We start from the raw sequence: 19,019 nt of genomic DNA, 5'->3' as shown, positions 1-19,019 counted from the left end.
ATTGGTAAATGGATAGTGACATACGAGAAAACAAAACTGGCATTACTGACATTCATGTCAGTTGGTGGCTCAAATTAAAACTGACAAAATGAATGCCTGTAATCCCAATACTTTGGGAGGCCAAGACGGGTGGACCACAAGGTCAGGAGTTCAAGACCAGCCTGACCAATATGGTGAAACCCCATCTCTACTGAAAATACAAAAGTTAGCCAGGCATGGTGGCATGAGCCTGTAATCCCAGCTACTCAAGAGGCTGAGGCAGGAGAATCACTTGAACCCGGGAGGTGGAGAGGTTGCAGTAAGCTGAGATCACACCACTGCACTCCAGTCAGGGTGACAGAGCAAGACTCTGTCTCAAAAAACACAAAAACAAACAAACAAAAAACCTGACAAAATGTTTTGACAAATACCTAAAGATGAAAATACAGTTTTACAGGTGGCACAGTAATTAGGCACAAACAAAGTAGAATAAAAGATATCAGGAAAATATAGCATTCACTTACATTCATTCATTCAACAATTACTACATCAAGTATTTAGTAATAACTAGACATCAACAGTGATGCACAAGAAAAGACAGGTCATGCCCTATAAAAATTATGAGGCACAACAAACAAGCATTATGTCATCATCCTACCCCATTCTAAAAGGAAATGTGACACATTACTAACTAGTGATGACTTACTAGTCATACTTAATTGACATTATAAAGATAGATCCTAAAAACTGAAATTCCTCTGTGTGTGGGTTCGTGTACAGATGTGGAGGTGTGTGTGAGCGGGGAGAGGACTGAGGTGAAACTAAGCAAATTTAATCCTATATACAGTTATTCAAATGATAAAGCAAAATGCACCCTTCCATTTTCCTACAAGTCCTTCTGAGAAATTATGAAATCCAAGTAAATATTTAAATATACAATGAACAATTTTTTAAAGTTTCAGTCTCTAATATTTAAGGCTAGAGTAGGTTTTAAATCTCCTTGTTTCTTACTAATATCATATGTTTTAAGAAAACAATCTTTTAACCAAATTACATACATACTCCCTATAACTTAGAAACTAAAAAACGGGTACATACATAGGGATAAATTCCTTCTGGGAAGGAAAACATGTACATTTCAAAAATTCCAACAAAAATAAGATGACCTGAAATTCAAGTCTTCTGGTCATTACTTGGATTTTTGTAACATAATTATTTTTAAGTGATTTAGTTAAAATATCAGCAATTCCCAAAACAGTTATTGAGAAAAGATGAAAGACGAATAAACTTTCTCTTTTACTGAAAAAATTAAAATTCCATTTGCCAATTTCAGAAAAGGGTAAAAATAAAAGTGAGACATTTTCAATACTTAAAAATAGTACAAAAGTAAACTAAAATTTAAGTCTAAGATTAGACTCTTTTCCCCTTTAAGAATACTGCACGTTAACACTAAATTCAGACAACCCTAGAAATAAAGGGCTTATATATGAAAAAAATACATAAAAGTGGGGCATTCTAAAACACATGGCTCCAAATTAAGTGTTCATTTGTTTTCTTAAAAAACAACAAAAAAGAAATGAAAATAAATATTTACGAAGAACTCATATTAAGCATAATGGATATGATATATTTTAATCCCTGAAATAAAAAAAGGAAAGAATAGTGTCTAGAAACTGTTAGTTTATGCACTTTAAAAGGAAAGGAAAAAATGTAGTCCTGATAAATGGCATTTTCACTATAGTTCTCATCGATCAGTCTTACAATCCATCAAGAAGACAGAAACCACGCTACCATTATTCAGTTGGTTATAGATGTGAAATGTTTTCTGTTTCTTTATACCAACATAAAACAGTAAGTGACAGGGGGTGGAGTATAGATAATTTATCAAATACCTTCAATTAAACACAATTTTCTTTTAAAAACACACTAGTAGCATGCTTTATACATACACTATTATCACCACAGAGTAAGAGGACAATGAATTTTCTATTTTACTCTAGAAGAACAAATATCATGAAACTGACATTAATGTAAAAATCTAGGAAAAATACAATGTTTAAATAATAATATATATATAATTAGACAAGAGCAACATATCTAACTTCCTAAAAATTTTGGAAGTAAACCAAAACAATATTTTAAATTTACTATCATAAATTACCACAAATTTAATACCAAACTGAAATTAATAACTGCTTTGAGACATGCAGTCTCCTTGGAGACATTAATGCCTAGTACTTTAATAATTGCTGGGTGATATTAGAATCTTAGCTTTTAACTTTCTCTTGGCATTATGAACTTGAAGCCATACCCAAATTTTGCAGCAATATCATACACTTGTTTTTCATGTTGAAGAACCTTCTCACGGTCCCCCTCAAAGAGCAATGTGGCTACACTTAGCTGATTTGGGTCAAATCCTTTAAACTACAAGAAAAAAAAATTATTATTATTACAGATAAGTCTTATCCTACAAAATAATAAATCAAAATACACTTTGCTCGTTTCCTTCTGATATGGGCTCAAATACATGGATTTCTTAAAAACTGAGCTTTGGAACTTTACATGTCAATCACTAAGAATGTTTAATAAATCTATTCAGGTCATTACAATGTAGTAAAACTATTCAGCACAGAAAAAACACTTTATTTCAAAGTATGCCACAGTGTTAATCATAGTGACATATTGCTTATGTAAATACAACAAATAACTTGTTGAAATAATAACTATGATAAAGAATCAAATAAAAAACTGCAGAATGATAGAATAAAGTAGCTGGATATATTGGGCGGGAAGCAAAAATCAACAACATCCCTACATACTAACAATAACTTCTTATTAAATAAAGTTTTCAAAGGCAATCTTACGCATAAAACTAAAATAGTATCTAACAATCTTAAAAAGAAATATATTAGGAAACATATCTAAAACATATCCAAAAAAAAGGTGAGTAAGACATATGCTCCTAAATGCATAAACTAAGTATTATAAATCACTCAATATTTCTCCAAATTAATGTACTAGTTTCTTCCAATTCTAATAAAAAAACCACAATGAACTTCCTAAAATGATGAAAAGTTTCTAAAATTTTTCTAGAATAATAAAAAGGTGATGGTGATAACAAGGAAAATTCTGAATAGCAAGAGGGAAAAATAGACCTACAACAATGAAATCTATTTAATTTTTTAAGAACAAAAAGCTCATTAAAAGAGACTGAGATGCACTAAAATGGTGTCTATTTCTTAGATAAGCATATAAGATATGAGGCATAGCAAATCAATGTATGAGAAGCACAGATTAATTAAAGGTGCTGCCACAACTGGTTAACAATTGGAGGAGCAGAAGGGGAAGATTAATTTAGATCTTTTTCACATAATAAAATGGAAATAAATACAAATAGTAATAAAGACAATTTTTTAAAAAAATTCTCATTTATTATAAGAGAGAGTGAAGAAAATGGCCCTGATCATATTTCTGGAGGAAGGAAGGCTTTTCTAAGCTTAGACTATATTAAATAATCACAGGAAAAGAGATAAAAATTTGAACACCAAAAAATAAAAATTTTACACCAAAAAATAAAAATCCTGATTAAAAAAGGAGATGCCTGCCTGGAAAAAAAGAAATTATTTACAACATTTATGACAAAGGGCATCTAATAATTCCAATCTCAAAAGGATACATCAAAACACCAAGAAAAAAACATGAAGCTGTTCCCCCACCACCACCTGGCAAAAATAAACATATCCAACGAATTCACACAAAAATTAGATCTAGAAAATAAAAGAAAGCGTTAAAGTTCAGTCCCATTGGAGCTTCAAAAAACATGAACTAGAAGAAAGAACTGTTTCCCCCCGGTAAATTTAAAATGTAACAAAAAGAATCCCACATGGAATAACAAGGATGCAAGGAAAAGAAGGTGCTAACTAACACTCTAGGAAAAAAATGCAACAATCATAGGTTTAAAAAAATCCACACTCTTATTTCACTTTATAGATATCTTCCATAAAGGAAAAAACTCAAACTATAGAAAATGTTATGAAAACAGAACTGTTCAAATGCAGTGTTATTTTTAGAAGCTTCAAAACTGGAAAAGAATTAAAATTTTCTGAAACTGACTGCCTGATTGATTTACTTAATATTTACTCCAACATGAAAAATTATACTTCTGAAATGTACATAGCAACACGGAAAAACACCCTTATAATAGGTGCATGTGGGAAGAAAGCAGAAAACAGATATCTTAAGCATTTAAAATTTTAGCATTTTATAAAAATTCTTACCTTTGTAATATAAAACTTTTTTAATCCATCCAAAAATGATGTAAAAATAGAGGAAACCTGAGGTTTAAGAGCATGACCTAAGAAAAGAAAAAAGTTTATATAAATAGGTTATTCTGTGTTTTTCAGAAGATCAAGAAGCTACTCCAAGTTAGTATCCTAAAAGAAAGTAAAAGTTTTCATGACTTTAATTTTTAAAATCTTCCCATTTACATAAACATTTATATTAAGATATATAGTTATATTGTTTGATACTTTTATCTTCTTTCAAATGTCACAACTTTTTATTTACAAATCACATTATAAATTTGATTTTTCAAGTCAAATTACTATATGTAATTAATACTACACATAGTTTAGGTATCTTTCAATGGTATGGTTTACACATAATAAAATTACTTCATTAATTTTTATTTCATTAAGAACACCCATGGTGGCTGGTTTTACTTCTGTTTTTTTTAATTATATAGAAACTATTCAGAACTATAACCAAATATGGAGTTAATGACAAGTTTAAGGTTGTTTCTTAATTAATTCTTAATTCAGTCAGAATTCTTGGCATAAAACTAGCAATTGCTTCCTTAATCACACCCGGAGAGTTAAAATTGCCAAAATAACATAAATGGAGTCTCAAAATCTGTTAAATTAACATCTTTGCCTGCAGATTAAGCTTAATTGAGTGAAAACCTTTGACTGTTTTCTCACTGTTTTCAGAAAGAAATGACGACTCGACTCCTATGACTGTTACATTTAAGAGTCATGCATCTGGCTTCAGTGTTAGCAGCCCAATTCAGAAAAAGGTGTCATACCATTTATATAGAATTTTTATAAAGAATTTCAGTCTTAAGTAAATCAAAATTATCTCCAAATAAAAAGTTTATTTTTTTAAAAAAAGCCTTTAAGGTTTGGGGATTTTGTTTTTAACATGTAGGCCCTTCCTTTTGTTTAGTTTAGAAACAGCAAACTAGCTATTTATAAAACTATCACTGGTAGTTTCTTTCTATCCATTTTTTATAAGAATCTCAATCTGTAATACTACTTATTACTACATTTTTGCTGATTATAATAGGAAACTGTGTTACAAAAAAGACCAAGTAATAGAAGTCTTAACCAGAGGCTAAGAGTTAGATATCTATGCTATACCTGGGGCATTAAAACAAAGCAACAAACAAACAAACAAACTGAACTGCAGGTTAGATAGAGATCACCCTAGCAATCTTTTTGAGCTCCTTGATCACAAGTAAGAGATATGTTTGGGGATTTTCTTCTTTTATTTTAAACTATCAGAGATGCTTCTTAGTGTAACTAGCATTTTAAGAGACAATTTCTAATATCTATAAAGATAGAAATAATGTATCATCAAAACATTCATTTCTGGTCCCAAATGGAACTCATCCTATATTAACAATTAAAAATAAATATATAAACATTTTTATATTGAATGTGCGTGTTGTGTTCTTGGCAGAAGTTGAAATTATCTATTCTTTATACAAAAGCCTTTATACAAAAGATTCACTTATCTTTATACAATGCATGAGGACTCCATATGATATTACTCTGATATGAAATAATCCTTAAGGGTAAATGTTCACCTTAACTCATTGAGATTTATATGCACAATTTCCATTAACGCTAGTAGAATTACTCACATACATCTCTGATACTAAGGTGACATGATAGCTTTGAAGAACAAATTATTGTAAAAGTGATACTGACTTTTAAGTGGGTATTAAGTGGATATTAAGCATTAGTATCAACTAGAAAATAATATCTTTTACTTTTTCTTAAATATGTTGCCTATCAATATAATTACATTTTAAATATATTCTAGCTATTGTGGGCTTTTTCTTCTTCTTTTTTTTTTTTTTTTTTTTTTTTAATTTATTTATTATTATTATACTGTAAGTTGTAGGGTACATGTGCATAACGTGCAGGTTTGTTACATATGTATACTTGTGCCTTGTTGGTGTGCTGCACCCATCAACTCGTCATTTACATCAGGTATAACTCCCAATGCAATCCCTCCCCCCGTCCCCCTCCCCATGATAGGCCCCGGTGTGTGATGTTCCCCTTCCCGAGTCCAAGTGATCTCATTGTTCAGTTCCCACCTATGAGTGAGAACATGCGGTGTTTGGTTTTCTGTTCTTGTGATAGTTTGCTAAGAATGATGGATTCCAGCTGCATCCATGTCCCTACAAAGGACACAAACTCATCCTTTTTTATGGCTGCATAGTATTCCATGGTGTATATATGCCACATTTTCTTAATCCAATCTGTCACTGATGGACATTTGGGTTGATTCCAAGTCTTTGCTATTGTGAATAGTGCTGCAATAAACATACGTGTGCATGTGTCTTTATAGCAGCATAATTTATAATCCTTTGGGTATATACCCAGTAATGGGATGGCTGGGTCATATGGTACATCTAGTTCTAGATCCTTGAGGAATCGCCATACTGTTTTCCATAATGGTTGAACTAGTTTACAATCCCACCAACAGTGTAAAAGTGTTCCTATTTCTCCACATCCTCTCCAGCACCTGTAGTTTCCTGACTTTTGAATGATCGCCATTCTAACTGGTGTGAGATGGTATCTCATTGTGGTTTTGATTTGCATTTCTCTGATGGCCAGTGATGATGAGCATTTTTTCATGTGTTTGTTGGCTGTATGAATGTCTTCTTTTGAGAAATGTCTATTCATATCCTTTGCCCACTTTTTGATGGGGTTGTTTGTTTTTTTCTTGTAAATTTGTTGGAGTTCTTTGTAGGTTCTGGATATTAGCCCTTTGTCAGATGAGTAGATTGCAAAAATTTTCTCCCATTCTGTAGGTTGCCTGTTCACTCTGATGGTAGTTTCTTTTGCTGTGCAGAAGCTCTTTAGTTTAATGAGATCCCATTTGTCAATTTTGGCTTTTGCTGCCGTTGCTTTTGGTGTTTTAGACATGAAGTCTTTGCCCATGCCTATGTCCTGAATGGTACTACCTAGATTTTCCTCTAGGATTTTTATGGTATTAGGTCTAACATTTAAGTCTCTAATCCATCTTGAATTAATTTTCGTATAAGGAGTAAGGAAAGGATCCAGTTTCAGCTTTCTACTTATGGCTAGCCAATTTTCCCAGCACCATTTATTAAATAGGGAATCCTTTCCCCATTTCTTGTTTCTCTCAGGTTTGTCAAAGATCAGATGGCTACAGCCTTATTTCTGAGGACTCTGTTCTGTTCCATTGGTCTATATCTCTGTTTTGGTACCAGTACCATGCTGTTTTGGTTACTGTAGCCTTGTAGTATAGTTTGAAGTCAGGTAGCGTGATGCCTCCAGCTTTGTTCTTTTGACTTAGGATTGTCTTGGAGATGCGGGCTCTTTTTTGGTTCCATATGAACTTTAAAGCAGTTTTTTCCAATTCTGTGAAGAAACTCATTGGTAGCTTGATGGGGATGGCATTGAATCTATAAATTACCTTGGGCAGTATGGCCATTTTCACGATATTGATTCTTCCTATCCATGAGCATGGTATGTTCTTCCATTTGTTTGTGTCCTCTTTGATTTCACTGAGCAGTGGTTTGTAGTTCTCCTTGAAGAGGTCCTTTACATCCCTTGTAAGTTGGATTCCTAGGTATTTGATTCTCTTTGAAGCAATTGTGAATGGAAGTTCATTCCTGATTTGGCTCTCTGATTGTCTGTTACTGGTGTATAAGAATGCTTGTGATTTTTGCACATTAATTTTGTATCCTGAGACTTTGCTGAAGTTGCTTATCAGCTTAAGGAGATTTTGGGCTGAGACAATGGGGTTTTCTAAATATACAATCATGTCATCTGCAAAGAGGGACAATTTGACTTCTTCTTTTCCTAACTGAATACCCTTGATTTCTTTCTCTTGCCTGATTGCCCTAGCCAGAACTTCCAACACTATGTTGAATAGGAGTGGTGAGAGAGGGCATCCCTGTCTTGTGCCAGTTTTCAAAGGGAATTTTTCCAGTTTTTGCCCATTCAGTATGATATTGGCTGTGGGTTTGTCATAAATAGCTCTTATTATTTTGAGGTACGTTCCATCAATACCGAATTTATTGAGCGTTTTTAGCATGAAGGGCTGTTGAATTTTGTCAAAAGCCTTTTCTGCATCTATTGAAATAATCATGTGGTTCTTGTCTTTGGTTCTGTTTATATGCTGGATTATGTTTATTGATTTGCGAATGTTGAACCAGCCTTGCATCCCAGGGATGAAGCCCACTTGATCATGGTGGATAAGCTTTTTGATGTGTTGCTGAATCCGGTTTGCCAGTATTTTATTGAGGATTTTTGCATCGATGTTCATCAGGGATATTGGTCTAAAATTCTCTTTTTTTGTTGTATCTCTGCCAGGCTTTGGTATCAGGATGATGTTGGCCTCATAAAATGAGTTAGGGAGGATTCCCTCTTTTTCTATTGATTGGAATAGTTTCAGAAGGAATGGTACCAACTCCTCCTTGTACCTCTGGTAGAATTCAGCTGTGAATCCATCTGGTCCTGGACTTTTTTGGTTGGTAGGCTATTAATTGTTGCCTCAATTTCAGAGCCTGCTATTGGTCTATTCAGGGATTCAACTTCTTCCTGGTTTAGTCTTGGAAGAGTGTAAGTGTCCAGGAAATTATCCATTTCTTCTAGATTTTCCATTTTATTTGCGTAGAGGTGTTTATAGTATTCTCTGATGGTAGTTTGTATTTCTGTGGGGTCGGTGGTGATATCCCCTTTATCATTTTTAATTGCGTCGATTTGATTCTTCTCTCTTTTCTTCTTTATTAGTCTTGCTAGTGGTCTGTCAATTTTGTTGATCTTTTCAAAAAACCAACTCCTGGATTCATTGATTTTTTGGAGGGTTTTTTGTGTCTCTATCTCCTTCAGTTCTGCTCTGATCTTAGTTATTTCTAGCCTTCTGCTAGCTTTCGAATGTGTTTGCTCTTGCTTCTCTAGTTCTTTTAATTGCGATGTTAGAGTGTCAATTTTAGATCTTTCCTGCTTTCTCTTGTGGGCATTTAGTGCTATAAATTTCCCTCTACACACTGCTTTAAATGTGTCCCAGAGATTCTGGTATGTTGTATCTTTGTTCTCATTGGTTTCAAAGAACATCTTTATTTCTGCCTTCATTTCGTTATGTACCCAGTAGTCATTCAGGAGCAGGTTGTTCAGTTTCCATGTAGTTGAGCGGTTTTGATTGAGTTTCTTAGTCCTGAGTTCTAGTTTGATTGCACTGTGGTCTGAGAGACAGTTTGTTATAATTTCTGTTCTTGTACATTTGCTGAGGAGTGCTTTACTTCCAATTACGTGGTCAATTTTGGAATAAGTACGATGTGGTGCTGAGAAGAATGTATATTCTGTTGATTTGGGGTGGAGAGTTCTATAGATGTCTATTAGGTCTGCTTGCTGCAGAGATGAGTTCAATTCCTGGATATCCTTGTTAACTTTCTGTCTCGTTGATCTGTCTAATGTTGACAATGGAGTGTTGAAGTCTCCCATTATTATTGTATGGGAGTCTAAGTCTCTTTGTAAGTCTCTAAGGACTTGCTTTATGAATCTGGGTGCTCCTGTATTGGGTGCATATATATTTAGGATAGTTAGCTCTTCCTGTTGAATTGATCCCTTTACCATTATGTAATGGCCTTCTTTGTCTCTTTTGATCTTTGATGGTTTAAAGTCTGTTTTATCAGAGACTAGTATTGCAACCCCCGCTTTTTTTTGTTCTCCATTTGCTTGGTAAATCTTCCTCCATCCCTTTATTTTGAGCCTATGTATGTCTCTGCGTGTGAGATGGGTCTCCTGAATACAGCAGACTGATGGGTCTTGACTCTTTATCCAGTTTGCCAGTCTGTGTCTCTTAATTGAAGCATTTAGTCCATTTACATTTAAGGTTAAGATTGTTATGTGTGAACTTGATCCTGCCATTATGATATTAACTGGTTATTTTGCTCATTAGTTGATGCAGTTTCTTCCTAGCCTCGATGGTCTTTACATTTTGGCATGTTTTTGAGATGGCTGGTACCGGTTGTTCCTTTCCATGTTGAGTGCTTCCTTCAGGGTCTCTTGTAAGGCAGGCCTAGTGGTGACAAAATCTCTAAGCATTTGCTTATCTGTAAAGGATTTTATTTCTCCTTCACTTATGAAACTTAGTTTGGCTGGATATGAAATTCTGGGTTTAAAATTCTTTTCTTTAAGAATGTTGAATATTGGCCCCCACTCTCTTCTGGCTTGGAGAGTTTCTGCCGAGAGATCTGCTGTGAGTCTGATGGGCTTCCCTTTGTGGGTAACCCGACCTTTCTCTCTGGCTGCCCTTAAGATTTTTTCCTTCATTTCAACTTTGGTGAATCTGGCAATTATGTGTCTTGGAGTTGCTCTTCTCGAGGAGTATCTTTGTGGCGTTCTCTGTATTTCCTGGATTTGAATGTTGGCCTGCCCTACTAGGTTGGGGAAGTTCTCCTGGATGATATCCTGAAGAGTGTTTTCCAACTTGGTTCCATTTTCCCCCTCACTTTCAGGCACCCCAATCAGACGTAGATTTGGTCTTTTTACATAATCCCATACTTCTTGCAGGCTTTGTTCATTTCTTTTTCTTCTTTTTTCTTTTGGTTTCTCTTCTCGCTTCATTTCATTCATTTGATCCTCAATTGCTGATACTCTTTCTTCCAGTTGATCGAGTCGGTTACTGAAGCTTGTGCATTTGTCACGTATTTCTCGTGTCATGGTTTTCATCTCTTTCATTTCGTTTATGACCTTCTCTGCATTAATTAGTCTAGCCGTCAATTCTTCCACTTTTTTTTCAAGATTTTTAGTTTCTTTGCGCTGGGTACGTAATTCCTCCTTTAGCTCTGAGAAATTTGATGGACTGAAGCCTTCTTCTCTCATCTCGTCAAAGTCATTCTCCGTCCAGCTTTGATCCGTTGCTGGCGATGAGCTGCGCTCCTTTGCCGGGGGAGATGCGCTCTTGTTTTTTGAATTTCCAGCTTTTCTGCCCTGCTTTTTCCCCATCTTTGTGGTTTTATCTGCCTCTGGTCTTTGATGATGGTGATGTACTGATGGGGTTTTGGTGTAGGTGTCCTTCCTGTTTGATAGTTTTCCTTCTAACAGTCAGGACCCTCAGCTGTAGGTCTGTTGGAGATTGCTTGAGGTCCACTCCAGACCCTGTTTGCCTGGGTAACAGCAGCAGAGGCTGCAGAAGATAGAATATTTCTGAACAGCAAGTGTACCTGTCTGATTCTTGCTTTGGAAGCTTCCTCTCAGGGGTGTACTCCACCCTGTGAGGTGTGGGGTGTCAGACTGCCCCTAGTGGGGGATGTCTCCCAGTTAGGCTACTCAGGGGTCAGGGACCCGCTTGAGCAGGGAGTCTGTCCCTTCTCAGATCTCAACCTCCGTGTTGGGAGATCCACTGCTCTCTTCAAAGCTGTCAGACAGAGTCGTTTGCGTCTGCAGAGCTTTCTGCTGCTTTGTTATTGTTTTCTGTGCCCTGCCCCCAGAGGTGGAGTCTACAGAGACAGGCAGGTTTCCTTGAGCTGCTGTGAGCTCCACCCAGTTCGAGCTTCCCAGCAGCTTTGTTTACCTACTTAAGCCTCAGCAATGGCGGGCGCCCCTCCCCCAGCCTCGCTGCTGCCTTGCCGGTAGATCACAGACTGCTGTAATAGCAATGAGGGAGGCTCCGTGGGTGTGGGACCCTCCCGGCCAGGTGTGGGATATGATCTCCTGGTGTGCCTGTTTGCTCAAAGCGCAGTATTGGGGTGGGAGTTACCCGATTCTCCAGGTGTTGTGTGTCTCAGTTCCCCTGGCTAGGAAAAGGGATTCCCTTCCCCCTTGCGCTTCTCAGGTGAGGCAATGCCTCGCCCTGCTTCAGCTCTCGCTGGTCGGGCTGCAGCAGCTGACCAGTACCGATCGTCCGGCACTCCCCAGTGAGATGAACCCAGTACCTCAGTTGAAAATGCCGAAATCACCGGTCTTCTGTGTCGCTGGCGCTGGGAGTTGAAGACTGGAGCTGCTCCTATTCGGCCATCTTGCTCCGCCCCCTCTTCTTCTTTTTTTTTTTTTTTTTTGGGACGGAGTCTCACTCTGTCGCCCAGGCTGGAGAGTAGTGGTGTGATGTCGGCTCACAGCAACCTCTGCCTCCCCAGTTGAAGCAATTCTCCTGCCTCAGCCTCCCGAGTAGCTGGGACTACAGGCGCCTGCCACCATGTCCAGCTAATTTTTGTATTTTTTTTTTTTAGTAGAGACAGGGTTTCACCATGTTGGCCAGGTTAGTCTCAAACTCCTGACCTTGGGTGATCCGCCTGCCTTGGCTTCCCAAAGTGCTGGGATTACAGGTGTGAGCCACTATGCCCAGTCGCTATTGTGGTTTTTTAAAATATTAAACTAATTTCCAAATTTACTAGCTGGACAGTTTGTTAGTGAACTTTCTGTTATTTCAATGTTAATCAAGTCATTTAAACGGATTTATTAATTATCTATATTTTAAAGCAGTGGTTACAGACAGTGCAAAAACTCTTGGGCTTTGTAATCAGACAAATCTGGGTTCATCCCCAGCTCCACCACATATGACTTGTGGACTGTGGTCAGAGTAATGAGCCTTTGAGTCATTTGTAAAGTGGAGATACCACTCTGACGAACAGTCATGAAGAGAATTTTATAAAGTGTGCTATTGACAATGTGATCAGCACTATGCTATCTAGGATTTGTTCACCCCCTTGCCAGTTTGATGACTAATTGAATCACATAAAAATGCCTATTATGTGATAAGTGCAGGTGATAGAAAAATGACTAAGAAACATACCCTAAATTTGAGAAACTTTAGTTTACAGAGGACATCTTTGGATTATTTCATTATACTCAATGATATATATCATTTCAATATACTAAAATTAGATGTCAATATAATGTATTAAGAGTTGTACCTGAGGTAGATACCATATTAAAAATATTCACAACTAATAATATGGCGTGTGCTTTGTTAACAACCAATGTGGTATAAACACCAACCAATCAGCCATATGGTTAGTGCAAGGTCTGGACACCCTTTGCTGTGCTAAGCATTATTTCCTCTGTTGCTTGATCAAGAAGCCATGGGAGGATATATTAATGTAAAGGCTTCAATTAAGTAAAAGTAAAAAAGGTTATACAGACAGCCAAAAAGCATGATCAGATCTGTATTTCAAAAGGATCGCTTTGGTGGCTAAGTAAAGGGCAGAGGGAGGGGAGACACAGTGAAGACTAGAGAAGGTAGAACCTATAATACCACAGACGAGAGCAAGCTAGAGGGGAGCAAGTAAGTATGTTTTCAGGTATAGTAATGAGAACATGGAAGAGGGATGACAGGGAGACTTTCTTTAAACCTTCACTTTAAATTGTTATGGATTTCAATTATAAATAAGTATGGCCAAATCATAACTAATTTTACAAAGGTGCCTATGTCTAATATTGTTTACAACAACAATAACATATAAATGAATAACACAGTCTTATTAATTAGATGCACAGCTCTCTTTAAGATCTCTAAATGCAGGCCAAAACACACAAGTGGTTTTTCACTTGATTTAAGTATTTCATTACTTATAGAACATATTTATCTTAAACTTTTGTCAGTAGTATAGTATTTTGAAAGTAATTTACTTAAAGGAATAAACAATTATGACTAACTTAGAAGAATGTAATTTTAAACTCTTGGTATGTTATGAACCTGACTTTAGTTAAGTTTCTATATAACTATAACCATGCTTCCCCAAATTAAAATCTCAGCTTACTTTTAGACATGACAAAAGCCTGCCTATCTTTGCCTTTAGTATTTATTACTGAGTGATCACTCCCATGATTTTAGGAATTGTTTTGAGGATATTTAAATTCTATAAACTTAAATCCCAAAGTAAACTTCACGATATAACTACAACCCATTACAATATCTTTTTCCCAAGACCACCACCCATTCTTCTATGTTATTTAATCTACCCAATCAGTCCAATCAGTCTAGGTGTTGTCTTCAACTCCTCCTCTTATTTAGCCTTCCACATCCAGTTAGCAAACTGATTTTCTGAAAATCTGTCATCTGTTCTCTATCTCCATTGCTGCTGCCACGCTCAAAGTCCTCAAACTTTGCTTCTTGAACTGTTTCATCTCCTAGTGTCTCTCCTCCATGCATGTACCCTTCTAATCTATCCTGCACAGTGCTACCAGAATGAGCTAAGCCGTAAAGTTGATTGATTTTATTCTTCAAAGAAATCCCACTGCTGACAAGACAAAATCCAAGTCTATCCTGCAAAGCCCTAGTCTACCTATCCAACTTTATCTCATACAACAACCCTAACCCTACCCTCTATTTGAACCACATAGAACGATTTGAAGTCGTTATCACACATTGAATTTCACACCTTCACATTTTTGCTGCCAAGTGAAGAAGTCTGGTAGAGAAGAAGAGACATCTAGGCAAACTTGTATTCACCTTTGAAGATTTAGCTCAAGCATCTCTCTTATACAAGCCTTTTCTGACTCTTTAACCTCAAGCAAAATCAAGAAGAATCAATTCCTTCATTTGCAGCCCATGGTATCCAGTGCAGTCTTCTTTCACAGGACCTCCAACACTGCTGCCCTCACTCATTTATGTAATTGTCTATCTTCATTAGACTGACACCTTCCTGAAAGGCAAGACTGACCTTCTTTCTACCTCTGCACTCCATACTCTTTCTACTGATATTTCATAAATTTTTGTGGCTAAATGACATTTTAAAATTATCACTCCTTACTTACCAAACTGAAACTGCTTGTTGTCCATGAGGCGAATAGATGCCGGAGCACATCTCTGTTTTAAAAAGAAAAAAAAAGGTGATACAAATTTAATACAGTAAAAAGCTAGACAGGTAGAATATGAATATTATCTTTCTATATTTAAGAGATCAAGAATTTAGTTCCTAAGGATTTACAGAGGAAAAAAAGTTAACTTTTCATATATTTTTATGAAGACAAATATCAATGACTTCTATAAAATATTTGGAGAGAAGAAATCTGCAGATACAGATAAATACAAACATAAGTTACCAGATTTTAAATTTATCAGCAGAAAAAGCTGCCTAATGTCTGGCAAAGACATATGACAATATCCTAAAAGAAATAACAGACCCCAAAGCGGATTATTTTAGAAGAAAGATGTTTCTAAAACTAAAATCCAGTGCCTCAAGTATTACGCCATCTTATAAACTATACTGTGTCTTATCCACTGTAAAGGCAGAAGATGAAGACATTGTGACTTTTAGATGAGCACTATTTCAGTAAACCACACAGCCTCCAAAAATCACTTAAAACACACACACATGCACACGTGTGTGCATGCACACACACACACAGCTTTAAAGTCATATTCCAAACAAAAATTACATTAAAACTAGCTTATTTTCTATTTTGTAGTCTTATTAAATGTATAATAGTTTAAAAATGTTAAATGTAAAACCTGAGTAATTTCAAATCTTGGCATAAGGGTATCTTTGTAGTTGGGTTGATACTTCTAAAAATGTTACCAGTTTCCAAAAATACTAAAGGAAAAATCAGTTTTTTTCACATTTACAAATCTGAAATGTTTTTAATAAAATGGGCACATTGACTTCTAATAAAATACACAAAGCCTGATTAGACCAGATTTCTTTTCTTCATAAGTAGGATATACATATAACATACATATTTATATATTTTGGCTTAAGCACATAAGTAAAATATGAGAGAGTAATAGCCACTCTGTCATTCATAACAAAAACATTTTAAGTTCTTACCAACTTGTAAATTCCATCTCCTGCTATCAACCACATTCTACTCCACCTTTATCAATGGCAAATATTATTAATGAAAACAATTCATGCACGTACACATGTATCAGAAAATGGGAGGGGATGGGCGCAGTGGCTCACACTTGCAATCCCAGCACTTTGTGAGGCTAAGGTGGGCAAATCACTTTAGGACAGAAGTTCAAGACCAGCCTGGCCAACATGGCGAAATCTTGTCTCTACTAAAAATACAAAAGTTAACTGGGCATGACGGTATACACCTATAATCCCAGCTAGTTGGGAGGTTGAAGCACAAGAATCACTTGAACCTGGGAAGCAGAGTTTGCAGGGAGCCAAGATTGCGAGACCTTGTCTCAAAAACAAAAACAAAAACACACACAAAAAAGGAGGGAAAGCAAAGTATACTACATTTAGTATAGTAAATTTCTATGGGTATTTAATCTTTAAAACAATTAAAATATGCAGGTCTTGATTAAATCTTCGTTTGCAAACACTATCCATAAAACATATCTTGGAGATAACTGGAATAATCTTATAGAATGAATATTAGATGACATTAACAAATTACTGCTGATTGGCCAGGCATGGTGGCTCACACCTGTAATCCCAACACTTTGGGAGGCCAAGGGAGGCAGACTGCCCGAGGTCAGGAGTTCAAGACCAGCCTGGCCAACATGGTGAAACTCCATCTCTACCAAAAAAAAAAAAAAAAAGAAAAAAAAAATTAGTCAGACGTGGTGGCACAAATCTGTAGTCCCAGCTACTCAGGAGGCTGAGGCAGGGGAATTGCTTGAACCCAGGAGGCAGAGGTTGCAGTGAACCACTGCACTCCAGCCTGCTGGGTGACAGAGCGAGACTCTGTCTCAAAAAAAAAAAAAACTACTGATTTTCTTAGACATGATAATGGTATTGTAGTTATAAAGAAGAACACTATTCTTCTGTCTTTAGGAGATGGTGCTGAAGCATTTACATTAAGTGTCGTAAAGTCTGCAACCCAGGCTGGGTGTGGTGGCTCACACCTATAATCCCGGCATTTTGGGAGGCTGAGGCGGTAGATCACCAGAGGTCAGGAGTTCGAGACCAGCCTGACCAACATGGTGAAACCCCATCTCTACTAAAAATATAGTATTAGCCGTGCGTGGTGGTGCATGACTGTAATCCCAGCTACTTGGGAGGCTGAGGCAGGAGAATCACTTGAACCTGGGAGGCAGAGGTTGCAGTGAGCCGAAATAGCGCCATTGCATTCCAGCCTGAGCAACAAGAGCGAAACTCTGTTTCCAAAAAAAAAAAGTCTGTAACTTAATTTCAAATGGTCCAAAAAACATATACACATACACGTTAAACAGAGCAGAAAGTTAATTACTGTTGAATATATGAAGTGGATAGACAGGTAATCATTGTACCAGTCTTTCAAATTTTCTACATGCTTAAAATTTTCAAATTAAAAAGCTGGAAAAATGGCAAGAAAGCTCCAGAGCAACTGCTTTATCATATAGCAACTAATATTCAATTACATTACGTGTGATTTTAACTTCATAGTCGAGTCACATAAGCCAGCTATCTAGTATTCCTATTTGTATCAAGGAGACATAGTAGATGGTAACAGACAAACACTATCAAAAAAGAACTAATAAGCTAAAGAAAGTTTTTTAAAATTTTTAGATATTAGTTTTTCAACATGAACTTTTTTGAAATTATCCAATTCAAACCAACAGTTTTAAAGTCTCTTACTTTAATAGTACCAGACTTTTAAAAAGTCAGTTTTTCAGTTATTGTCATAACTAAATGCTTATATAGGTAAAGCACTCAAAAATAGCATCTAGGTTGGCTTATGATCTCCTGGCAATTGATATTTGTAAATCATTGTACATCATTCTAAATATACAAAGCTGAATATGTTTCTTATAATTCGAAATAGTTAAAAGTTACCACTACAGTTAATTAAATGGAAGGTTCTATAATCAAAAGATGAAAATAATGTTACTATTCTCAAAAAAACAACATTCAATCTGAGTTACTATTCATACAGTTAAGATTAGGTTATGTTTCCACTGCTTTAAAACTAATTTGGTAGGTTTAAAAAAACCTCAAAAGATTGCCTTTAAAAGTTAGAGACAGCACAAGTTCTGAGAATTTGAGCTCTAAATTCACTCCCATGTTATTCACTAATGCCGGGCTGAGAGTGTTCCAGATTTAAAGGAGGAAAAGAGGTCCGTGAGTTAAAGTGACCCCTGCTGGTAAGTGATCAAAACTAACCTGAGAGGGAATATTTTTACAAATTTTAATGATGGGTTAATGGTAAGCTCAGGGAATTCAAGAACACTCAAACAGAAATTGCTTACTAAAACTGAGTTAATGAAATAATTGATTTCTTTCCTGCTATGATAAATGTACCCTTACTAGAATCTCTCAAATCATCAAACTTGTAACTAAGTATATTTTATACTTAATAGTCTGAAACTACATGAAACCTGATATGGACTAATACAGAAATATCAATATAATTTTTTACTTGAATAATGAAATAAATAACCACAAAGACCTCACAACATGGATACAAGACTGACTTCGTCAAATTGCTGGCAATTTCTTCCCTTTAGGGATGCTACAACCAGGAATTTACTTGATTGCATAATCTGAAAAGTAAAAACTAACTACTCTAATTAGTCTTACTTAGTACTCTCTGCACTAACTTAAAAAGCAACATATTTCTCAATCCTATCATTTTATTTAAAAATATTTCCTCTGCCAGGTGCGGTGGCTCACGCCTGTAAATCCCAGCACTTTGGGAGGCCAAGGCAGGCGGATCACGAGGTCAGGATATCGAGACCATCCTGGCTAACATGGTGAAACCCCGTCTCTACTAAAAAATACAAAACATTAGCCAGGCGTGGTGGCAGGCACCTGTAGTCCCAGCTACTCAGGAGGTTGAGGCAGGTGAATGGCATGAACCCGGGAGGCGGAGCTTGCAGTGAGCCAAGATCATGCCACTGCA

The 19,019-nt window shown here is 36.2% G+C and overlaps 1 protein-coding gene across 2 annotated transcripts in view; it reads right to left on the bottom strand.

Moving 5' to 3' along the window:
* AGPS (alkylglycerone phosphate synthase) overlaps positions 1–19,019 on the bottom strand; it is a 168,070-nt gene that overhangs the window by 44,183 nt on the left and 104,868 nt on the right. For both annotated transcript variants that reach the window (XM_025404941.1, XM_025404942.1), the window contains exons 12-14: positions 15,000–15,051; positions 4,257–4,333; positions 2,291–2,403 (exon numbers count right to left, since the gene is read on the bottom strand). In XM_025404941.1, coding sequence (XP_025260726.1) covers positions 2,291–2,403; positions 4,257–4,333; positions 15,000–15,051 — 242 coding nt within the window. The remainder of the gene's footprint in view (positions 1–2,290; positions 2,404–4,256; positions 4,334–14,999; positions 15,052–19,019) is intronic.

Source organism: Theropithecus gelada, chromosome 12 (assembly GCF_003255815.1).
Source record: "Theropithecus gelada isolate Dixy chromosome 12, Tgel_1.0, whole genome shotgun sequence".
Lineage (NCBI taxonomy): Eukaryota > Metazoa > Chordata > Mammalia > Primates > Cercopithecidae > Theropithecus > Theropithecus gelada.
Note: the sequence above shows the minus strand (reverse complement) of the source record. Positions and strands in the feature narration are given on the sequence as shown.